Consider the following 23521-nt stretch of genomic DNA (forward strand, 5'->3'; position numbering starts at 1 on the left):
TCTTAAGTTCCTTTATGGGCCCTGACGCTCTTAGATTGATTGCTTGACCGGGAACAACATGGGTTCCATATAGGACTCACTCGATCTAATTGCTTACGATACTGAGTTCACAAAGACCTGCATCCACAGGAGTATTTTTGTCAGGCCGGAAGCAGGTACGTACTGAGTAAATAAGTACACAAAATTTAGATAACTGTTTCCAGGAAGGCTAGAATAAGAAATGATGCGTTTCATGACGTTGGAGGGACCGTTTGTTTAGTTACAAGGCGATCCAATCATGGACCCTACTCCTAAGCAATAATAAAGAAAAGGAGGCAACCCCACAGTCAAGTTTGAAACTGTCAATACGGTTGAGACTAGTCTCATGTGGCGTCAAAACGATAAACCACGAGGGACATAAATGGTCCCAAGTAATGTAAGAGCATCTCAACTTACTAAATCAGTCATTGTCCATCAAACGTGAACAAAGGGAGGAGACTAAATCAGTCATTGTCTATCAAACGTGAACTACGGAAAGAGAATAAGAGGTGAGCATGATTTCAAGCTAGAACCTGAAATCGGATTAATGAGAATTTGTCCGATTCCAAGTTCAAGTTTTAGGATATGTAGGATAAGTTTTAGATCTCAAAAATTAAAAATTTATTTCGATGGATAGGTTCCAAGTGGGTGGAACCCGAAATAAGTTTTTACGTTTTTTTTTTTTTTTTTGATTTATGTCTTTACGTGATCTCATGGTATTCTATAGGTTCGAAGATGAATGTATAATTTGAAACCACTAATCTAAACTTCCATTTTATGATTGAAACTTTTACTTTGTTAATATTTCATATTCTTTTTATGTCTAAACATAAGTTGTGATTAATGGATTGAAGTAGCAATAAATAATTATTAAAAGTGATAATTCATTATAATCGTTTAATTAATAATACAAGTAAAATTTGAAAAGAATCTAAAACCGATTTTGGATCGTGTAACAGGATAGTTTTTAAGGTACACAGAGTACATTGCAAGTTTCAAAAAATAAAGAACCCGTTACACAATGTAGATTTTAGATGAAACTTTACTGAACTTGAAACTTCTAACCTCTCCCACTGCCATTTCTGTGCTCATTGTGCGAGGATTCTTACAGCATCTAGAGCACTAAATTACGCTTGATTCTCATTGAGCTCACCCCATTTCTTGATCTAAAATACTTCAATTTTTACTCTGTAGCGGCCACAACTAATCGTTCGAATTTCTATAAGATCAAACCTGTGCTTGCGTCTGTACACATATCTTATCTGGTCCTCAGCAATTTTTCAGATGGACTTGCTCCAAAAGAATGTCACCCACTCTGCCAAGAGAACTTAATAATGGTGACTCAGCATCCTAGTGATGGTGTAGTTTGTCTAAGTTAGGTTACCATCAATTGGAGTAGTTGCCACCATGTCCATTTTAAGCAAGCTGCAGGGCTTAAGAGCTTTGGTATCTATCTCTGGCTAAAAGAAATTATCCAAAAAGAATACCTTGCAATTGAAGACTAGTCAAAACATTGTCCACACTCATGGCAATCTCAAAGGCTTATAGGCATTGTGCACGAGTAGAGAAAACATGGCGCTTTGTAGAAGAGCGCGCAAATGAAATGCAACACCTGAACCCGGTGGTTCCCTTATGGTGAACCCCGACCTCTTGTGCACGCCATTCATCCTGTAATAAGACCATCACGATTCAACCAAACTCTTCGACCCTGTAGTATGTAAACCTGACCTCCGAGAATTTGCTTGAATCATGACGGTCCTATTCACCAGGCAATGATGCTTGTCGGGGGGTCAGGGCTTTTACCATGAGGGAACCAATCCACCAAAGATTACAAGCAAGTTACTCCTGGTTGGAGCTTTCTTCTTCATCTCCACACAGAAAACTCGTGATCTGGAGAGGCTGTATTATATAATACCTGATAAAAATGGGTATCAGATTATGCACTAAACAATCACGACTAACAATTTAATGATTGATTTTTGTCAACAAACATTCACAGATGAACCGGAAATGATGGGAGTATCCAGTTTCATTCTATCAAAGAAATTAGAGGCTGGGTCTGATCTTGTTCTCTTGATTGTCCTTACTTCCCTCAATGAATATTAAGAGCTAGAAAAAAGACCTTGGTTTGAGGACACACAAGCTATTCCTAAGGCAGGCTTGGGAACTTCAAATGTAGTAATAAGAGCCATTCTTTGTGGTGTTTCACTTTCCACAAGTCCACAATTTCATTGTTAACCACCTGGGTTTCACTTTTTGACTACTCTCGCATTGGTTTGGGTCATTGACAAAGGCCACATTTGTATTTTAATTGATTAAATGCACCCACTGTGACCCCTAAAACTTAGGAAAAGCCATAAAACATATGCATTAAGCTCGAATAATGTAAACCATGTCTCTTGGAGATATTGGTTTTCTAAGAGCTCAACTTATGGGTTCCATATAGGACTCACTTGTTCTAATTGCTTACGATGCCGAGTTCATAAAGGCTCGCATCCACAGGAGTATTTTTGTCGGGATTCAGGATTTACATTGGACTCTTATATTGTGTTCCTTTAAATACACTCACAGGCGAAGAAAATTGAATGTCTTGAGCAAGCACATCCTTGTTGCTTCCGACCTCTCGCAAGAGACACTGCGCGGATTTCTTTGCTGACCATCATACACAAGAAACTCAGGCTGTGGATTAAATAGGAGAAACCAATTTCAGGGTATTGTCATTGGAATTTCTGTCCTGTCCCTGGACGCATCTTTGTCGGAGTGCAAACGTGGACTAGTGAGAATAATTGACAGCACTTCAACTGCTATTTTGGGAAGACTGACAATATCTGTTACTCCTCTATTCATTTTCTCCAACTCAAGGTTTTCGAAATTGAGACAGCCCTTCAAAAGAAGCATTTTGAATAGAAGGTAAAATACACCAAGCCTATAAACATCAAAGCAGCGCCTAAAAATATGTATTCTAGATTAATTCGTAAACAAATCTATAGAGAAGTACCTGAAATTAAGCTGCCAAAAATACGCGTTGTCTGAAAATTTGTTACGATGCTTGCCTGCCATTTCAATAATGATTGTTTGAATTCCTTTTTCCACGAAGTGACCTCGTAAATCCTTGCACTATCTTTCATCCTCTGTGGATCGAACTTTCATAATGCGTTGAAAAATTAAAGAGCAAGCGTTTGATCAACATCTCTCACCAAGAAAAGGGAAAAAGTTCAACCTGCATGTGAGTGGCCTTCGGCACAACTTCATGGCTTTTTTGCACACTCATGTACACCTAAGGATGAGGGCAAAAGCTTGCCATGAAGATTCACCGCCCCAAACAAATAGCACTGAATAGAAGGTCAAAAATACACCAAGCCTATAAACATCAAATTTGCCATTCAGCGCCTAAAAATATGTATTCTAGATTAATTCGTAAACAAATCTATAGAGAAGTACCTGAAATTGCTGCCAAAATACGCGTTGTCTGAAAATTTGTTACGATGCTTGCCTGCCATTTCAATAATGATTGTTCGGACCGGCCGGCCGAGCCCGGGCGAACGGACGGCAATTCCCTTTTCCACGAAGTGACCTCGTAAATCCTATAAGCCGCACTATCTTTCATCCTCTGTGGATCGAACTTTCATAATGCGTTGAAAAATTAAAGAGCAAAATCTAATCAAAAACATCAAACAAAATGGAAAAGCGTTTGATCAACATCTCTCACCAAGAAAAGGGAAAAAGTTCAACCTGCATGTGAGTGGCCTTCGGCTTTTTGCACACTCATGTACACCTAAGGATGAGGGCAAAAGCTTGCCATGAAGATTCACCGCCCCAAACAAATAGCACTTCAACCCATTCAAAGCTTTTCCTTTGTGATGATTCTTTCTGTGTTCTTTTTCTCTTTCTTTTCCTTTATTTTTCATTTTACATTTAGGTCGATCAATTAGCTAACTTTTGACTTTCTTGGGTCAGCGGTCTTGTGACTTCTTATTAGAGACATTGATTTCGGGGAAAGCAATTTGCCCAAGAACCAAGTTCGAATCTGATATCTAATCCAAATAATTTGTCCTAAATTACAAAGTGGACATAAAAACATGAAGAAATCAACCACCCTTCCAATAGAAAAATCTAAGTGCTGCATGGAGAAGACTGTGTCAAGAGCCTAGTACCCACAAATGAAGGACCAGTAAGGACGTAAAGAACTTATTATACATGAGCAGCACATTTCAACACAGAATATCAGTCAATTCTCCAATCATTACAGCTAATATATATGTAGTATTATATTATCCTTTCAATGTATGCAATCGAACCATAATGAGTGGCGATTGATACGAAGAAGTTTTTTTGTTATTTTTTTTTGTCGCACATTCCAATTTTTTGCCAAAATTTCTTATTGCTTGGACAGTTGCTTAGTCTAACATTGTCCTCGCAGTTGTCTGTAGGGCATAACAAACCTGAAGCTGCATCAGGAATCCACCTTTTTATTATCAGAAAATTCTAGAGAATACACAGAAGGATGTGATCATGAATCAATCACAGTGCATGTTTTCAGAAAGCGATGACACATCAGACATCTTAGAAAGCTTCTTTTATGCGTCCCCTTCTCCTCCTTTATTCCTTGCTGATCCATTCCTGACTCATACAACACTGGATTGAAACAGTGTCAGGATTCAGCACTTCCCCTGGACATTGTCCCTTTAAATTCATTCCCAGGACTCAGAAGATTGATCATACTGGGGTAAGCACATCTTCCTTGTTTCCAACACCATTTTGAGAGATACTCCACAGTTCATCATCAGACCATCAGATATGAAAAACCAACGCCAGGGTCTTGTCATTGGAGTTCCTTTACTATCCTTGGAGGCACCTTCATCGGAACATTCTTATCAATACGATAAAATGTTCTGTCCATTCGATGGATCGTCATGAAAGTTAAAAGGTGGGTATTAATATCAAAGCAGCTCTCTTTTTCCAACAATCATTTAATTCCAAAGCATCGATCTGAACTCTGACCTGTCTGGTTCCGACATTGCAGATAAGGTAAATTTGGTGCTTCATAGGATGAACAAGCTCGGAAGAAAGCAGATATTCTTGCACGTGGAGTTCGAGAACATGGTACTAACAATTCTTTTCTTATGACCACAATTTCGGTATTCACTTAATAGGTATAGGTGCTTTTTTCTTGTAGAATTCAGGGTCCTTTATTTTGGAGGATCAAGAAACATAACATGTTTTGAGGTCAATTTAGTGCAAAAATGTTCATAGGACATATGTGCTAAACTGGTTTTCACATCGTTCCGTTATGGAACTGCAGTGAGCCTAAGTCCCAAGATTACAAAAACAGTGAAAGGAAAATTGAGAATGGGGGCGAGAGTTCTTCAACTTGGAGGAATGGATAAGGTGTTCATGGACTTATTTAATGTCGGAGTTGGCGAAAGGCTAATGAAGACCTTCCAATGCTATCTGTCAACTTCAGTTGGTCCTATAGGAGGTCTCCTCTTTATCTCCACCGAGAGAGTGGCCTTTTGCAGTGAGAGATGTATAAAACTGGTTTCTCCGGATGGAGAAACAACCAAAGTCCATTACAAGGTAACTTTGCTCGTGTTGTAAAATCACTATATTTCTGTCAGTAATCTATATGCCAGTCTCCATTGCTATGTCGAACTGCAGCATTATAATAATCTTTTTTGAATATCTTTCCAGGTGATGATCCCGCTTAGAAAGATAAAGATGGCAAATGAGACAGAGAACGTGGAGAAGCCGTTGCAGAAGTACATCCAGATTGTAACTGTAGATAATTTAGAGTTCTGGTTCATGGGATTCTTGAACTATCAGAAAACACTAAAGCATCTTCAGCGGGCAATTTCTCAAGCATAGGCTGTTTGAAGTCGATTTGAATTGGCCTAAAAGGACTCTTTTGAAAAAAAAAAAACTCTTTAGTTCTTCTGTGTCAGATATATGTACAATTGGGACATGTCAACATTGTAAAAAAGTTGTCAATGAGGAAGTGCTGTTAAATCCAATATCCTCTCTCTAGCAGCTCTCCAAGACAACATTCTCATCGGAGTCTTTAAGTTTTATCCTGGTCGACTTTCACATGGAATGCCTCCTTTGTCTCGACATGCAACATAGCAATCTCAAAGTAGCTTAAAAAGATAACTAGGTGTGGTATGCTTACTCTTCTCCTAGACTGAGACAAAATGCTTTACTAGCAACTTCATGTTAAATATTTACTTTGTCACAGTTTCTGTCAAAGTTGAAAGTCCTTAATATCAGTCATTCGCAATTCCGGAGAAAGACTCCTGCTTTTTTCAGGCTTCCCAATCTTGAGGAATCGTCCCCATGAGATTGCATGAAGCTCCTAGGCATCCATCAGTCCATTGGCAAATTAGAGAGACTTGTTCGGGTGGATATTGAAGGCTGCAAAGAGCCCAGGAAATTTCCTGGAAGCATCTGCAGGGTAAAGTCCCTGAAAGTCCTCAATATTGCAGGTTGCTGAAAGAGTGATAAGTTACCCGAAAATCTCAGAGAGATGGAGTCTTCGATGAAGTTTGTTGCTGAAGGAACTGCTGTTACTCAAGTCCCTTTGTCCATTTTATGCTTAAAGAATCTGGAAAGTCATCTTTATGTGGATGCAAGATTTCAATGCCTAGCTCCTTGTCTTCATTCATTTGGCCATGGGTGACAAGAAGGGAAGATCTGCACAAGAATTGTATGCTTATCACGTTTTTGTTGGGGTTAACTTCACTAAAATCACTAAAATCGATGGACGGCAATCTATCAGATGATGCAATCCCAAGGGACATCAGAAGCTTGCTCTTTCTGGAAGACTTAGACCTGAGAAAGAACAACATTTTCAGCTTACCAGATACAGTCAGATGTCTCTTGAAACTTAAAAACCTTAAATTGGACGATTGTCCGGAGCTTGAATTGCTTCCCGATATGCCGACAAATTTATTCACTGTGTCTGCAGTTAACTGTACGTTGCTGAAAAATGTTATCTTTATACAAATTCCACCGTGTACTGAGGTCATTTCTCACTAATTGCAGCAATATAGAGGAGATTTTTGGCTTGGACAAGTTGCGATCCGCAGGAACAGCACACATGGAGTGGTGCTACAGTTTATCAAGCAACTTCAAAGAGTTCCTTTTTCAGGTTCACACACTTTCTCTCTCTTCCTCTGATGTGGTTCATGCACACTTTTAGATGATTTTTCACCTTTTAGAATGCTCGATTGTATTATCGTGCTACTTTCCTCTCACGGCAAAAAAAATTTACGGTGAAGCAACATTCTCGATTGGTTTAGCTATCAGAGTGAGAGTCCTTCGCTATCTTTTCAGATGCCTCCATTTCAAGGCCGTACAAGGTTTCACTGTAGGCATCATCTATTCATCCAAAAGTGACACCTAGGAGCCGCAGCCATTCCCAACAGTCACCATAATAAATAAGCGCAATGAATTCATCTTTACTCATTAGGCTGTGACCTATGAAACCATTCCAGTCATGTTTGAAGATCACATGTGGATGTTCCATTTGCCACCTTTCATTATCAACAAACAGCTTGGATGTGAGGACCTGGTAAAATTGACTGTAGATTTAGGTGGTGGATTGGAATTGAAGCGGCTCAGTGTTCATTTCGAGAATCAGATCTGTCCTTATTGTCGTCAGTCATGTTTGGGAAACACATTTGCTTATGGTAGAACTTCACTGTTGATAATTACTCCAATGATAGATGGTCGAGTTGGTATTGCAGAGAGTGACTACAGTTGGGGCAATGTGAATGCGAAAAGAGGCCTTATTGATCTTGAGACTTGTCCTGGTCAAGGCTCTGTTGAGGAGGGGCAACATTCTAAAAGAACGAGGTATGATGATACCAGCAATGTAAACATGGACCAGGAAGAATAACTCAGGACACTTCAATGGGGGAGATAGATAATGTTACTCCTGCATTTGCTTGAGATTATGCTTTTCGGAAAATAAGGGCGCGTATGACAATCATTCTCGTTCAGAAATAGTTTAAACAAAAATAGATTTTTTTATTTATATTTCTAAAAGAGTTTTTAAGCAAAAATAACCGTTTGATAACAACCCAAAATTTCTCTATAAAATAAATTCGTTGATAACGACAATTTTCTTCATTTCGGATGGTGGCGCGGCAGACGACCTTTAATATAAAAAATAAAAATAAAAATGATTTAGTAACAAAAAAATAAATCATAAAATAAATCATAAAAAATAAAATAAAATATTATTTTATTTTAAAATTAAAATATCCTTAAAAAATTAAATTTATTTATTTATTATATTTTATTTTATTTTACGAATAAATTTATTTTAGAATGAATAAAAATAAAAATAAAAATTATTTGGCAAAACACTTCAAGGCAAATAAAATAAATTATTTTTAGTTATCATATATAAATTATTTTTAACAAATTTAATAAATTTTTTTAATAAACTAAAAATAAAATGATAAATAAAAATAATTTATTTATTTTTAATAAATTTGTTTTTATTTTTAAATGAATAAAATGAATATATTTATTTTTATTTACTTTTATTTTTAATAAAATGAAAGCGGATGAGGAGGAGGTAGAGACGAGAGGAGATGAGGAGGACTCACCGAAATTAGGGTTGAGTGGGAGAAATTATTTCGATTTCTCTTCCAAATCAATTTTGGAATAGAAATCTATTTGAGAAAAGAAAAAACCGAAAGTAGGTTTATCAAACAAGTTTCAAAAATTATTTCCGGAACATAAATTTTGGTTATCATGTACCCCTAAACAGCCCTTGGAAAGAAGCATTTTGAATTGAAGGTACACAATGTCATACTAGGCCTCTAAATATATTCAGGTGCCGCCCAAACTATGTGCATTGTTCATTGGATTTGTGAAAAAAATGTAGAAAAAGGAAGCTTTTGTGCATACGCCATTTAATGCATGACATGCGTGTTCAAGAGTTCGTTTCTATGACCACCACCCGCGTGGCCACGTTGGTTAAGGCTTTAGTACCCCATCCGCCGAGGGAAGGGTTCGAAACTTGCGTGAGTCGTTGCTTTGGTGCAAACGCGCGATTTAAGCGTAGGTGTGAGTCAGTGGTGGCGGACTCCACCCTTGCAGGGTTTACCTACCGCGGCGAACAGAGGTTCCCGGGTCAAAAAAAAAAAAAGAGTTCGTTTCTATGTGGCCCACTCCAATGGCGACTATTAAAGTTCATTCTTCCATGAAGTGACCCAATGAAATCCCTTGTACTGCGTCGAGACCAGAAAGCGCAAGCGTTTGATCAACATGTCTCACCAGAAACAAGGGAAAAGTACTTGGTCAACATACGTGTGCTGGAGCTGATAAGGCTGTGATGTGTCCATTTTCTTTCCCACAAGCAATCAAAGCCTTCAAACCCTCTCTGTCGTCAGCAGTGACTGTGTCGTCAGCAGTGACGTTCGCATCGATCCTCGTGAAGAAAATCTTCGGAGAATACTGCCAAAGAATTCTTTATAAAAACCCACGACGCAGCGCCGTCGTACCAAATTTCTCCATCCCAAAATCGCCGGTTGCCTCTGAACTCCGCCGCCTCCGCCGCCTTGCGAAAGGCACCATGTCCCTGCGGCTCCCCTCTTCTCCGGCCTCCGCCCAGAGCAGCGACGACCGCCTTCCCGCCGGCCAGCAGCAGGAACCCAGGCGCGGCAGGATTTTCTCCGAGGAGGACGAGGTCCTGCTCCTCTCCAAGCTCGCCCGCCCCTCGCTATCGCCCCCGACCTCGACCACATCGGGGAGTCCCTCGGGTCCAAGTTCACCCGCGTCCAGATCCAGAGAAAGATCTGGCGGTTTCGGGCAAAGTACCGCAGGCGGGCCCAGACCAAGTTCCTCATCAAGACATCGCACGACCTGAAGGTGTTGGACCTCGCCCGAAACTTGTGGGGCAATGGACAGCAGCAATGAGGTGTTCAGCAGTAGCAATGGTAGTGGTGGGAAGAGCAGCAAGGCAGCTGTGACGACGATCAGTAGCGATGATGTTCGTGGCGTGAGTACGAATAATTATGATTCGCAGATCTTGTAGACTGGGGCTGTTTATCTGAGATTCTAGATAAAACCTGTACTGAACTTGAAACTTCTAACCTCTCCCACTCCCATTTCTGTGCTCATTGTGCGAGGATTCTTACAGCATCTAGAGCACTAAATTACGCTTGATTCTCATTGAGCTCACCCTATTTCTTGATCTAAAATACTTAATTTTTACTAATTTTTACTCTGTAGCGGCCACAACTAATCGTTCGAATTTCTATAAGATCAAACCTGTGTTAGCGGCCACAACTAATTCTTATCTGGTCCTCAGCAATTTTTCAGATGAACTTGCTCCAAAAGAATGTCACCCACTCTGCCAAGAGAACTTAATAATGGTGACCCAGCATCTTAGTGATGGTGTAGTTTTGTCTAAGTTAGGTTACCATCAATTGTAGTAGTTGCCACCATGTCCATTTTAAGCAAGCTGCAGGGCTAAAGAGCTTTGGTATCTATCTCTGGCTAAAAGAAATTATCCAAAAGAATAACTTGCAATTGAAGACTAGTCAAAATATGTCCACACATGGCAATCTCAAAGGCTTATAGACATTGTGCACGAGTAGAGAAAACATGGCGCTTTGTAGAAGAGCGCGCAAATGAAATGCAACACCTGAACCCGGCGGTTCCCTTATGGTGAACCCTGACCTCTTGTGCACACCATTCATCCTGTAATTAAGACCATCGCGATTCAACCAAACTCTTCCACCCTGTAGTATGTAAACCTGACCTCCAAGAATTCGCTTGAATCATGACGGTCCTATTCACCAGGCAATGATGCTTGTCGGGGGGTCAGGGCTTATCATGAGGGAACCAATCCACCAAAGATTACAAGCAAGTTACTCCTGGTTGGAGCTTTCTTCTTCATCTCCACACAGAAAACTCGTGATCTGGAGAGGCTGTATTATATAATACCTGATAAAAATGGGCATCAGATTATGCACTAAACAATCACGACTAACAATTTAATGATTGATTTTTGTCAACAAACATTCAGATGAACGGAAAGATGAACCAGTTTCATTCTATCAAAGAAATGAGGCTGGGTCTGATCTTGTTCTCTTGATTGTACTTCCCTCAATGAATATTAAGAGCAGTTTCATTCCTTGGGAACTTCAATGAATAGAGCCATTCGTGGTATTTAGTCCACAATTTCATTGTTAAAGACGCATTGGTTTGGGAAACAAGGTGACCCCCTTAGGAAAAGCCATAAAACGTTAGCTCGAATAATTAAACCATTTTTTTTTTTTTTGAGCAAAGTCTGCAATACACACATAGTATTCACAAAAGACAAGTTCCGAGCAGTTAGCTGAGCCAAAGATGAGCATGTGCATTCTCGACAGTTGTGTTGGTAAGGCGAAAAGAGGAGGCTTGCATCTTATACAACAGCCATGAACTAAAATCATCGTAGAGAATCATTTAGGGTCTTTCAGAGGGCAAACCTTTCTTTCAACTATTATCGTCAAGCAACTAGCTTCCATATTCCTGATAAGAGTCTTCTATTTACTGCTCACCGGATGGTGGAGATGCTCAAGGTAGTGGATGAACTTCTTCGTTCTTTTTGAACCTAGAAAATTTGAAATTGAACTCTTCATTCCATGTTAGTTGCCGGAGAAACTAAATATTAAAAAAAAACCAGCAACAGTACCTGCGCCTCTAACTCAGCTATCCTTTGTAGTGATGCTTGTTCGATGCTAGCACGGCGCTTGCGTTCTTCTTCAAGTAAACCAGTAATTTGGTACCTTAGTTCGGCCATCTCTTGAGCCATGTCCTCTGCCTCTTCCTTTGCCTTCAACTTTTCCTCCCTCAATTCTTCCTATCAACAAATGGCAGATCAAGTTTCTACCTGAAAACTAAACAATTAATGAAGAGAATGTCTCTAAACCAATATTGACAATTAGGTTAAACGCCTTTTAGAGTGTAAAAGATTTTGATAAGGATATGATGATTGATGACATTATGCTACAATTGCCTCTGGATGTTTTTCTTGTGGCCTCAATGCTATCAACACATAAAACGTAAGAGGAACTCAGGACCAACATAATACTTATGTCTGCATTGACGCTCATACCTTAAGCCGCTTCACGAGAAGTTCATATTCATGTATCTGGAGGGACATCTTCTTCATCTTTTCTTTTGTTACTGCATCTGGAGCATTTATTTCGGAGAGCAGTTGAACAAATTTTTCCCTGCAACAAGTTTCAGAATTAAGCCTATTTGAGTAATCTACTTTTGACTTTTGACTTTCTGTAAATATCGCGGTATTCACGCTTTGACATTTATTAAACACAGAACACTTTTTTTCCTGAGTATATAATTTATTCATAATTTTTGGAAACTTAAACTATTTTCCCAATTTTCATATTTTGCAGGAAAAATCACACGTAAATGTGGAAGTATTGAGGAGTTGAACCAAAAACAAGTTGGCAACATTGAGAGCCACCAAGTTCAATAAATGAAAGTATGAAGCAAAAGAGGACATGTAAATAATATGACAATGCAATAAGGTCACCTAACCATCTCAGTAAGATGATGACAAGAGGTTCTGAAAACTCTGGTGACCATCTTAACCACACAAAATTATGATTGGCGGCATGTCGACATTAAATCATATACATTAATATCTTGATACAATCAAAGTATGATGTAAAATTTTTTGATGAATGGCAAAAGGTATAAATTAACAAACAATGGATGACCACATTTGGAAGACCCTACTTCCATGCAAAATGACTTGTTATTGCTTACATATGTCAAAATACCGATCCAAGTGACTTCCAAAATGATGAAACAAAGGTTTCAACCACAGAATAGAGCAAAAAAGAAGAAAATAGAGTGTAGAAGTTGTGATCTGCCACATACCCTATGTTCCTCTGAAAAGTGAGGTTACACCCATTTTCTCCCTTGAAGAAATGAAGTTTTGACCTTTTGTCATCATCCAGCAGCTCTTCAAAATACTCTTCGATCTTTTGACAGAACTCTTGCATATTTGTTTCAGATAAATCAAGCTTCTCCCTCAGTTCTTTATTTTCCTTTTCGAAACAATCAACAACTCCCTGTGCATCCTTGAACTGAACCTCAAGCTCTTCAATCAACCTGGTTATCCTTTCCTTTTCTTCTATTGCTTCATCCTGGCTTTTCTTAGCTTCAAAATAGTTCTCCTCCAGGGCCATTAAATCGAGCTTCATACTCTCTATTTCACACTGTGACTCTAATCCTGCAGAAGGAATGGACTCCTCTAGTTTCTCAATGCATAAAGTGGATCTAACAAGTTCCAATTCTTTTGTCTCTAGTTCCTGTATCAAGAACTCACGCACTGAATCGGACCTCCTTAATTCTTCACTCAATATGCCAACCTTCTCTTCTAAGGTTTCCATGTCCTCTAATTTCAACTCCAGCATGTGCACCTTCTCTTCAAGAAATTTTACCTCAACAGTCCTCATACCTATCTGATCCTGCAGATAGTCTGCGGTGATTATGTCAAATCATATAATTCATTGATCAAATCTCAAGGAAATAGATAAATTAAACAATATCTAAGAGTGAGACAAAAATTATCCAGTCATGACCACAGTTTCACTGGTCACATAAAGCAGTCATGCTGTGTGATACTGTGGGGATCAAATATAAGAGTGCCTTCACTATATGTATATAATCCAACTGCAACTTATATGGAATGGAACCAGATTTATTCTTCCAAAAACTGCACAATCAATTTCAGCATGCAAAATAGCTCATTGTGATGAGTTTAAGAAATCACTGACATATCACATGCATTAACAGAACAGCAAACCTAAAGGGGCTGACAATTTTTTTAACTCAAGGTATGTGGAGATGTTAAATTGTATCCAATTATAGTCAGCACATGCATAAAAGGCATTACATGGTACTAGATACAAACAAAGAACAAGCGTCACGCACAAGGATAAGCTATGACAATGGGACATCGAAAGAAAAAACTGGTAAGAAGCATTACCTATCTCTTGAGAGGAGTTCATCAACTCTTTTTCCAATTGTCGGGTGTACTTCTCATCTTTTGCACGAGCATCAGACAATGAATTTACATGATGTTCTAGTTTCTGCAAAAACAACCGCCTTAAATTGTATAACGATCTTAACTTTTGACTCAACCAAGAAGAATCATATCTTTTAACCATTAAAATTGGTGCCATATACTACCTTGATTAGTTCAAAATTTTGAGATTGTGATTCTCTTAACATGTCCCTTTCTTTTCCAAGCTGCATGGAGATCGACAATCTCTTCAGTAGTCAAAAACAAAATAATCAACTACATTGATTTTCTGATTACTAGAAAATTATCATTTCAAGGAATGTTCAACTTCTCCTGAGCATTTAGCCAATTAGCAGTTCTTAAGAAATAACTTTGTTGCTTATGCATACAAAGGATGTCATGGAATAACCACATACACCCTACAAATGCGTACGGTTAATCTCGACTTATAATTTTCTGAAATAAAAGCATGTTTTCATATAAGCTAAAATAGAGTATTTGAAAGTCCAAAGGGACAGCAATAACCTCTCTAAATCTTGTGCCGATTTCTAAGAGTTCCCCAGCATCAAAAGAATTATCACTCTCGCTCATGGTTCCACGCAACATTTAAGTCTGAAATGCCAATAAAGACCTGCAAGGACAATTTGGTGAATTGATTTGGTCATTTTAAAAGTTTGATCTTGCAAAAGAACAATTTGATAAAAATAAGGGCCTTGCATATAAAATGTTGCAGAGCAGAAAGAGAATTGCTGAATACTGAGAACGGATGATGTTCTATGTGATGCTTTCAGTTTTTGGGCTTCACATTGATACAACCAATTAAGAATAGAAACCTCCCACGAAAAGTCAAATGGGTGTGTGCCGCTGCTGCCATGGCACTTGAATTTACCAATATACTTTAAGCCTGTACTTGCTTAACCAAGGTACCGACCTGCACTTGCTTAACCCAAATTTCTTAAACTTATGCCCCTAATAATAATTGGTTCTCTTTGAAATAAACTATGATACAGCATAAACTCATGGAGGCAAGCATCCTCGGGACACAGATTCTAAATTCACCACGGTACTTCCAATCCACACTTTTATGTACTTCCTTATTTCACAGAAAATTTGATGGGCGCCCTAGACATATAACTTCATTTGAAGAAAGCTTATATCCATTGAAAGGGAAATTACATCACCATATCAACATATTGAAGGTTATGTTTCCCTCCAACCACCCTTCTGACCCGTGGGTTACAACCTCGGCCATCACATACATTCACATTTAATTAATTTTGCATGCGGGTGACTGTCCACAACTTGTAGCTTGTTAATCAATAGATTGAAGGAAAATACAGCATCATTTATAAGCAGTCCCCAGAAAGAATGCCGATTAATCTCCAACTTCCACAGAGCGAGTCAAAGCGAAAAAATACTATCTCATGCAGCATGACCATTAACCGATTTGTGCCTGTGCGAAACCGATTGCATTTCTGCATTCCATGCTCAGAGAAACTGAAGGGACCCTTTGCACTTAAACTAACAAAAGACGATACACTCGTCAGCAAACACCCCCATTCCAAGAACAGACAAATACCCAGAAATTGCCAAGATCTTTCCAAACGAAATTGCCCGAATTCCGAAAAGAAAGTCCGCACTCAAATCATTCTTGACGCCTGCAACTGACACTTATTCAATCCCTACGCCTGGCAGATACAGTAATCGGCACCGTGTAATTCATTTTTGCGTTTCGCGTAAACTGTAGGAACCTTCTGCGCTAAAAAACTTAAAGAAGACGATACACTCATCAGCACACACCCCCATTGCAAGAACAGACAAATACCCAGAAACCGGCAAGATCTTTCCCAACGAAATTGCCCGAATTCCAAATAGAAAACCCGCACTCAAATCGTTCTTGACGACCGAAACCGACCCTCATTCCATCCCTATGCCCGGAGGATACATTTCGCCCGAATTCACACGCAGAGAGGGAGAGAGAGGGCGAGACCTTGAAAGGGTTTCCTCGGAACGGAACGCCGGCCGGACCCTCGAGCGCGCGCGCCCCTCGAAATTGGAAGGCGATCGTCGGGAACCGATCGAGATGCTCCTGCGATTTTCAAGTCAGGCTTGCCTGACGATGCGACAGCTTTCGGATTTTTCTATGTTTTGGTCGCCAGCTCAGCCTCGGCTCCTACGTTTTCTTCGAATTGGCGAGGTTTTGATTTCAAGCTGGCGGGAACTTGGGCTTGGGCCGGGCCGAGGTAACGGACGGACGCCAGACCTGCCATTGGTCGGGCCGCTAATTGACGGGTCCAAAGTTCGGGCTTCCGGGCCCAAACTCGGCCCAACTTTGATTATCGAAGCACACCCTCGGTACAAAAGCTGTCCAGCCAATAATTATAATTTGAAATGGTATTTTATTTAAAGGAAAAAATCACGAAAAACTCTAAACTTTGCTTAAAGTGATAGATTTACCCCAAATTTTTTTTGTAACCCAGAAAATCCTGAACTTTTGTCATATGACGCATTTACCTTAAACTATATGGCATTTTGGTCTTTTTACTTTTTTTTTTCTTTTTTTTTCCTTTTCTCTTCCCTCCGCCGGCCTCACCATGGCCGGCGGAGGGAAGCCTGCGTCGGGTGAGGGCTGCCCTCATCAATGTTGGGGGAGGGTGGCCCTCGCCTAGGGTCGGGCAAGGCCTCCCTCGCGCCCTCACCCAAATCGGCAAGGGAGGCCCTCGGCGAGCGCCGCCGCCGAGGGCCATCCTCACCGGCATCAAGCGAGGGCTATGGGTGAGGACAGCCCTCGCTTGACGTCGGCGAGGGCAGCCCTTCTTTGGATGCCGGCTTCCCTCCGCTGGCTCCGCCATGGCCGGTGGAGGGAAGAAGAAGAAAAAAAGAAAAGAAAAGGAAAAACATAAAAATAAAGACAAAATGCCCTTGATAAGGTAAATGTGTTATAATTTGAAAAGTTTGGGGTTTTTCATGTCACAAAAAAAGTTTGGTATAAATTTGTCACTTTGGACAAAGTTTTGGATTTTGGTGGTATTTTCCCTTTATTTAACTCCTAAAAATAATGATTGTTGCTTGCATTAAGTGGATGGGTCAATTCGAAACCCAAATTGACATATTTAACTCGTTTTGACTCATTTTAATGCAATACAAATCTAATGACTCATACTCAACCAAATATATATTTAACCGACTCACATTGCTAAAACACTTCCCTTGACTGTGATAGTCAATGATTGGCTAGAGGAGGAAGAAAAGGGAGGAAAAATAAAATAAAAATAAGAAGAAAGATCAAAGAAAATTATTAGGAAAAAAAAAACTCCACCTCATAAAAAAATTAAGGTTGTACGAAACTTTTTCTACTTTTTTTTTCTATTTCGAGAATAGAAAATGGTCCAACCCAAATTGACATATTTAACTTATTTTGATTCTTTTTTTTTTTTTTTCATACCTAGGAACCCTATACGCCCGGCGGTCGGCGGGGTAAACCTTGGGGCAACGCTAGCGGAGGACCCACCACCCCAACGTCGCGCTTAAGATCCCGTGCGTCTCGCAGGATTTAAACCCCTCCGTCTTTGGTAGATTTCATGGGAGCTTTTATCCAGCTAGGCCACCGCAGGCGGTGGTTATTTTGATTCATTTGTATGCAATACAAATCTAATTACTCATACTCAATCAAATATATCTAACCGACTCATATTGCTAAAACACTTTTATATTTAACTAAATATGGGAAAATCCATACTCAAATTGAGGTGAGAGCATGGAGCAAGCGAGCATGAGATCGAGTGAGGGAGAGAAAAAGTGAAGAGCATGTCATAAATGTGGATTGGATCTAAGCAAATTGTAAATTTATTTAATATCCATATTATTTTGGGTTTTTTTCATTTTAAATATATGCATGTCTCATTTACTAAATACAACTAACCTATACAACAACACAGCCCATCAACTATAGGTCAAGAAATGAGTTTATGATCAATTTTGATGGGTTTACCTTAAAAGCTATGTACTAATAATCGAAAGAATTATTTATTATTTTATCAATTTTTTTTTTTTTTTTTGGTATTGCGTTCTTTTGACATAATTATCATTGCATGATGGTCAATCTCACACCTCTCCGAATCGCATTTTCTTGATGCATGGCTTGATGGAATTGGAGTGAAAGCAATATCGTTACCCAATTTTTCTACCTTTGATCAATCAAAAGATTGATGATGAACTTATTATCATGACTTTGATTAATCAAAAAAAGATGCGCAAGCACAGCTCCTTTTCATCACGTCGTGATCGGTCGAGCCCGTTTTCCCTTTATAAGTGAAGGCAGACTGCACCGTGGAGCATGCCACATCCTTCGTATACATTCACGGGCGTGCACGCGTGCGCGCTTTACAGACGAAGTCCAAGTGCATGCACTCTTCAAGATAAGCAAATATGTTGACATGGCTTGGCATGTATTCTAAACTTTATAGAATAAGATTTATGGAGAAGAAGTGAGATGGGCTGTCATGTTTTGATGGCAGGTGACAGAGCAACCACCTTGAGCTCACCTGACATGGTTCTGGACCTGGTCCCTTTTCTCCAAGCTACAATATTGGCCTTTTGCCACCTCTTTCGTGACTCAACCTCAACAATTCAGCACCTCATTCATGTCTCTTTGATGCCAAGAAAGAATAATCGCTTTTGGGCAATCAATCATTTGCTTTGCCGGTGATAATTAATCAATTAATCCTAGCCTAACTGCAGCAAAACAATTAAAGAATGCACCGAGACGTCAGTGCTTTACTAGCTCAGTTCACAAGCTATGAAACGTTAGTGGAAGAGGGTTCACAGAAACTTCTCAGAAGTTGACAGAAACTCAAAAGTATTATCCACTTTGAGGGTGGCTTAGTTTGATTGCCAGTGAATTAGTATCAATATCTGAAGGGAAAACTTGAGATCTGTAAGGAGGAGGAAAGGAAAAATCAATGAAAAAGTGTCCAGAGAATCTGTGACTTCTTGGATCTTCAGCTCCCAAAAAAAAAAAAGGAAAAAAAGAAAGAAACAAACCAGAGGAACAAAGAAGAGGTCTTGGATCTTCAAAACCATGGCAGACCAGTGTGAGCGAGCTCAGTTAGAGACGAGACCAATCAGGGCCTCAGGATTGTAGTTTCTCTCCAACCACCATGCAGTGAAGCCAACATGTCCTCTCTCTTCTTCATCAAGAGGAGCAGGAAGATTAAGATCCAAAATTCCCGAATCTCTGGGATTGGATTCGGAATGCCAGAGATGGGTTCTTCCTTTTTTATGCCAGGTTCGCGTAGCAAGTGAGATCTTTTGTGACCACCCAAAGCTTGCCCTGATAGAAAGACCTTATAGCAAATTGGGCACTCATGCTCCTTACTCTTGATCTTTAAGTCATTTCTGAGCACAACTTCCTTGTCAAGATTGGAGGTGCTCTCAGGTTTACGCAATTTCAAGGGCTTCACATCCACTGTTGGATCAGGAGAGATTGCCATTTCGATGCCATTGTCATTGCTCTTGATTTCTGAGGCAAGGGTAGGCATCGCTTTCTTGTGACTAGCTCTATGACCACCAAGAGCTTGGTAAGAGTGAAATGTCTTGTTGCAAGTAGTACACTGGAATCTGCTTCTCTTGACAGGACTATGCAAAATCTGAGAGTCCAAATTATCGGCATCCCATTTTTGTGGGAGATTTACTTTCAATTCTGGATCATATGAACTGGTCAACTTCCTCTTGCTGGAATCGATCTTGCCTAACTGAAGTCTGGCATGATCGGTCACAGCTTCCGATTGGGATTGGACTTCTTTCTTGAACTGCTTGCTGTCAGCCAATAGATTCATCTTGTGCCAATGCCTTGAATTTGCCAGAAAACAAATATCGGCAATTCTATTATCAAATTGGGAATCATCAATTCCTGAAGTTCCCGTCTCCAAATTACTCTTTTCCTCGAGATCCTTCATCTTCATCTGTGCTTCCTTTTCGCATCCCCACAGAGAACTACCGTTCTTCACATCCCTAGAGAGCATAACCAAGCACATGGCCACTTCCTCTTGCTCTTGCTGATCAATCTCAGAAGCAGAAGAAGAAGCAGTAGCAAACGACAAAGAAGAAGAATTAGCGGCACCTGCTCTTGCCATGTGCCTTTTTCTTCTTTCCGATCTCCGTCTCCTATAAAGAATCGTTGCTTCTTTGCTTTTGGATTGGCCATCCCTCGAAAGCTGCTTCTGGTCATAACTGTCTCCGCCTCCCAAGCTCCTGGAAACTTTTTCTTTTTCTGAGTGACGTTTCATGTGGCCGAACAAGGCCTTCCACGATTGGAACCCCCTGCCACATTCTCTGCAAAACCTCTCTCGGACCGAAACTGAAACAGAAGTCTCCTCACTAAAGTCAGAGCCTTTCCACGTCTTCTTTGGATTTTCTCTGAGCCCATAACCCGTAGTCATCGACAAGAGCTTGCTTGTGTCGAGATTGAGATTCTCATCAGTCTCAACCGGTTCATTGTCGATCAGATGAGATCTCATGTGGCCCCCCAAGGATCTGCCACAGTGGAAGCTCTTGCTGCATATCTTGCACACATGCTGGAATTCTCGATCTTCTTCCATTTTTTCTCTCTCACAAACCCAAATGAAGTGAAGCACAGCAAGAACCAAACCAACCTCGAATCGGAGCACAGGATTTATGCTGGTGATGCTCTTTTCTGATGCAATTGCTCAAGAGCAAGAATGAAGAAACAGAGCAACCCACCAAGAAAAGCAGAAAACCCAGACCAAGAATTCAAGAGAGGAGACAAAATCTGATAAAAAAATGTCCTTTGAACTGCGAAAGTAGAACCCACCTCAGTAAGAAGATCTGATCACAAAGATATGAGACCCAATTATTAATATGAAGAACCCAGCTTTTTTGCCAAGAAGCTGCTTCTTGGGCAAGTTGAAAATATCAAGAAAAGTGAAGCATTGAGCAAACAAATGAATCTTGTGGGCACTTTGCTTGCTAATGATGACGAACAAGCCAATGAAGAAATTTGGAAGAGAAGAGAGTGTTGGTTTAGTGTGAGAGTGCTCTCTCTCTCTCTCTCTCTCTCTCTCTCCACCTAAAGTGGGAGCACTGACTATTTTAAGATCGGGGAGGAGAAATCCATGCATGGAAGCAAAGATAAAGACGAGGAAAGGGGAGATGGGGACACGTGTACCCAACTGAGAATCATGCGCCAGCTTGGATCCGATGGCTGAGATTGGTCCAGGTGGAGATCCCAATTTGCTACAAAAGCTGTAATTGTCCCCAACTATTCTTTCCTTTGCCTTGCTACACACAACACTCACACCAGTAAAAAAGCTTCCACTCTCTCTCTCTTTGGCCGTTATTCTTGTTAGGATAATGTCTCTTTCCATTTCCTGCTTACAGTCTCAGGCCATTGGCTTAACTTAGCAAAGAAATATAGGATGTTGTTAAATTCTCCCGAGAGCTTGTCAGTGTAATGTGTTCAAGGGATGGTCGGATGTGATTTGAGTGACTCTGCTTATATTCAGTAATAGAATTATCGAATATATTAGAGTACATTATCGGTACTTTAACATGAACAGAAGCAAATTCTTGAAGGGAGAGATTTGATAGGAACTATACTTCTAACCGGGATTGGCCACTGAATTGTTGATTGTGAGCTCTGAGAAGGTCGTGTGCTTCGCTTCAGATGTAACATTGTGAGTGGAATTTGATATTTTTTTAGCACAGGAAAAGACCAGGAGACTCAACAATGGGTACAAGCTTATGCAGACAAAAGCATTGTTGAAGTGAGTTTGGACAGGTAATAAACAAAGTATTTCTTCACTTGCTAAGCATCTTCTTCACCAAATCTTATGCTGCACCATATGTAGTAAAGATCAAATCAGCGAGAAGCCAAGCTTTTCGGATGCCGTAGTGGAGTACTGCTTTGTCACTTTCTTTTAATCAACAAGGCTAATTCAACAACCTTGCCGGCCAGGCTGAGCCGGCTTCTGTTGGATAAACTTCAGTATGATTGTCTCGTTAGATCATGATAATCACATACTTCCGGAGCGATGGATCCAGCTTTCTTGTGCCCCTTTTTGGCCGGCACTTAGTACACCGTTTAGCTGTCGTCAGATCGCATATCCTTACTTTACTCCGTTTGTTTTTTTTATGTGATAGGCCAAGAAAAATAGTCAATTCATCTTGCTTGTTCTTTTGGCTTTTCATAATAATTTGCTTTAAAAAGATTCTTATTTCCTAATTTAGTTTGTGATGCAGGAAAAAACCCCATGTGAACAGACATAGATCACGTCTCTTAAGCTCTCATTACTTTTCTGATAGTTTAAAAAGGAACGACTCGACAAGGAGTTGGAGTATTATACAGATTGTGGCCTGGGCAGTGAAGATTTGGAAAAGAATAATCCAGTTCAAGAACCAAAACTCATGGGTCAACCCCTATAAAATACAATTTCACAAAGGTAATACCATTTCCGTGATTATCTTACCCAATCCAAATTCAATACAAAGTGGCTTAATGGTGATCTGACTTCTATTCCAATGAGCTAGATATCATATGTGGGTATAAAGGAAAATGCTTTAAAGCTATGGCAATTCTCAAGAAACTTGCAAAAGATCTGGTGGGTGGGGTTGAGAAGAGTTGCCCAACTACTACCCCCTTTGGGCACTTTATATCATAATTAAGTTGGAGATTTAAGCTCAACAGTTGATACCTCCAACTATATTAGCTGAAGAATGTAACAATTTCAGTGTGGAATAGATTTCACTTTTGGAAAAAGCTCATCAAAAGAGGAAGCATTGGAGAGTCAACCCCATGAACGTGCCCCCAAGTTCCTAGCCTTGCGATATGAGCTGGATCTTATCATGTTGTCATAAATACCAGCATTGGCCATTTTCTCTTTCTTTTGTTTAATATAGTACCTACATGAATAAAAAGAAGAACAAGGACAGATTGTTGCATATATGCAACTATGGATTGGTATGATATACTGGTATATACCACTACTCATTGCTTGAAGAAACGTCACTTGAGGTTTAAGAGTTGGTACTCCAAAAAAGTGATTCAAGACAAGTACCAGACATTTCCCAGAACTTCCTGGACCACACCCTTTGTGTTCAGCCATAACTTGTAAAGTGAAACTGAGGCTGAGATGCAAGATGCCTGACTTTTGGCTTTATTTTTGGGCCAGGCTCTTCCTTCTACATAACTATTTATTTAAGATAATAAATATGGCCATGTGGGTTGCTTCACCGCATCAATTAGCAAACCTCTTTGTCATGTTAAGTTTCATATTGCTTGACGAGAATTCAAACTTTCTCAATTTCTCAGTGATGATGAAGCCGACACCCTGCGAGTGATATATAAATAAAAGCAGAATGATGGGACTTTTGCATCAACCGTAAGCATGCTAAAGGTGTGATTACAATTGGAGCCTATGGTTTTTGACA

At 39.9% G+C, this 23521-nt stretch overlaps 3 protein-coding genes across 6 annotated transcripts; 1 reads left to right on the top strand and 2 right to left on the bottom strand.

Annotated features, from left to right (window-relative positions):
* The first annotated feature begins 4931 nt into the window (after positions 1-4931).
* On the top strand, positions 4932-6109 carry LOC104420307 (GEM-like protein 4). The gene is made up of 4 exons (XM_039306722.1): positions 4932-4949; positions 5067-5121; positions 5321-5595; positions 5710-6109. Exons 1-4 carry the CDS (start codon positions 4932-4934, stop codon positions 5881-5883), a joined length of 522 nt encoding a protein of 173 aa, XP_039162656.1. The 3' UTR covers positions 5884-6109.
* Positions 6110-10524: 4415 nt separating this feature from the next.
* On the bottom strand, positions 10525-16235 carry LOC104420313 (COP1-interactive protein 1). 4 transcript variants are annotated; one of them, XM_010032184.3, is made up of 9 exons: positions 16065-16235; positions 14600-14705; positions 14242-14301; positions 14039-14141; positions 12925-13528; positions 12134-12251; positions 11711-11878; positions 11505-11629; positions 10525-10977 (listed from the first exon to the last, which is right to left on the bottom strand). In XM_010032184.3, the coding sequence occupies exons 2-8, from the start codon at positions 14678-14680 to the stop codon at positions 11573-11575; spliced, it is 1191 nt and encodes a 396-aa protein (XP_010030486.2). In that variant the 5' UTR covers positions 14681-14705; positions 16065-16235; the 3' UTR covers positions 10525-10977; positions 11505-11572. The 4 variants fall into 4 exon arrangements, with proteins under 4 accessions (XP_010030486.2, XP_010030481.2, XP_010030493.2 ...); XM_010032179.3 differs by having other exon boundaries at positions 14242-14322; XM_010032191.3 differs by lacking the exon at positions 14242-14301.
* A 2962-nt stretch (positions 16236-19197) lies between these two features.
* LOC104420340 (zinc finger protein 91) lies at positions 19198-20673 on the bottom strand. The gene is made up of 2 exons (XM_039306723.1): positions 20206-20673; positions 19198-20130 (listed from the first exon to the last, which is right to left on the bottom strand). Exons 1-2 carry the CDS (start codon positions 20671-20673, stop codon positions 19198-19200), a joined length of 1401 nt encoding a protein of 466 aa, XP_039162657.1.
* Between the last annotated feature and the right edge of the window lie 2848 nt (positions 20674-23521).

Source organism: Eucalyptus grandis, chromosome 2 (genome assembly GCF_016545825.1).
Source record: "Eucalyptus grandis isolate ANBG69807.140 chromosome 2, ASM1654582v1, whole genome shotgun sequence".
Lineage (NCBI taxonomy): Eukaryota > Viridiplantae > Streptophyta > Magnoliopsida > Myrtales > Myrtaceae > Eucalyptus > Eucalyptus grandis.

What these genes read in the sequence shown, in the direction of transcription:
- LOC104420307 (XM_039306722.1), top strand. An exon ending in ACGTGGAGTTCGAGAACATG is followed by an intron (nt 5,122 to 5,320) that starts GTACTAACAATT and finishes ATGGAACTGCAG; the next exon opens with TGAGCCTAAGTCCCAAGATT. An exon ending in CAACCAAAGTCCATTACAAG is followed by an intron (nt 5,596 to 5,709) that starts GTAACTTTGCTC and finishes ATATCTTTCCAG; the next exon opens with GTGATGATCCCGCTTAGAAA.
- LOC104420313 (XM_010032179.3), bottom strand. Translation starts at nt 14,680, where the DNA reads ATGTTGCGTGGAACCATGAGCGAGAGTGATAATTCTTTTGATGCTGGG. An exon ending in TCGGCACAAGATTTAGAGAG is followed by an intron (nt 14,323 to 14,599) that starts GTTATTGCTGTC and finishes TGACTACTGAAG; the next exon opens with AGATTGTCGATCTCCATGCA. An exon ending in GAACTCCTCTCAAGAGATAG is followed by an intron (nt 13,529 to 14,038) that starts GTAATGCTTCTT and finishes TAATCACCGCAG; the next exon opens with ACTATCTGCAGGATCAGATA.
- LOC104420340 (XM_039306723.1), bottom strand. Translation starts at nt 20,673, where the DNA reads ATGGAAGAAGATCGAGAATTCCAGCATGTGTGCAAGATATGCAGCAAG. An exon ending in AAAGAAGAAAAAGGCACATG is followed by an intron (nt 20,131 to 20,205) that starts GCAAGAGCAGGT and finishes GAGATTGATCAG; the next exon opens with CAAGAGCAAGAGGAAGTGGC.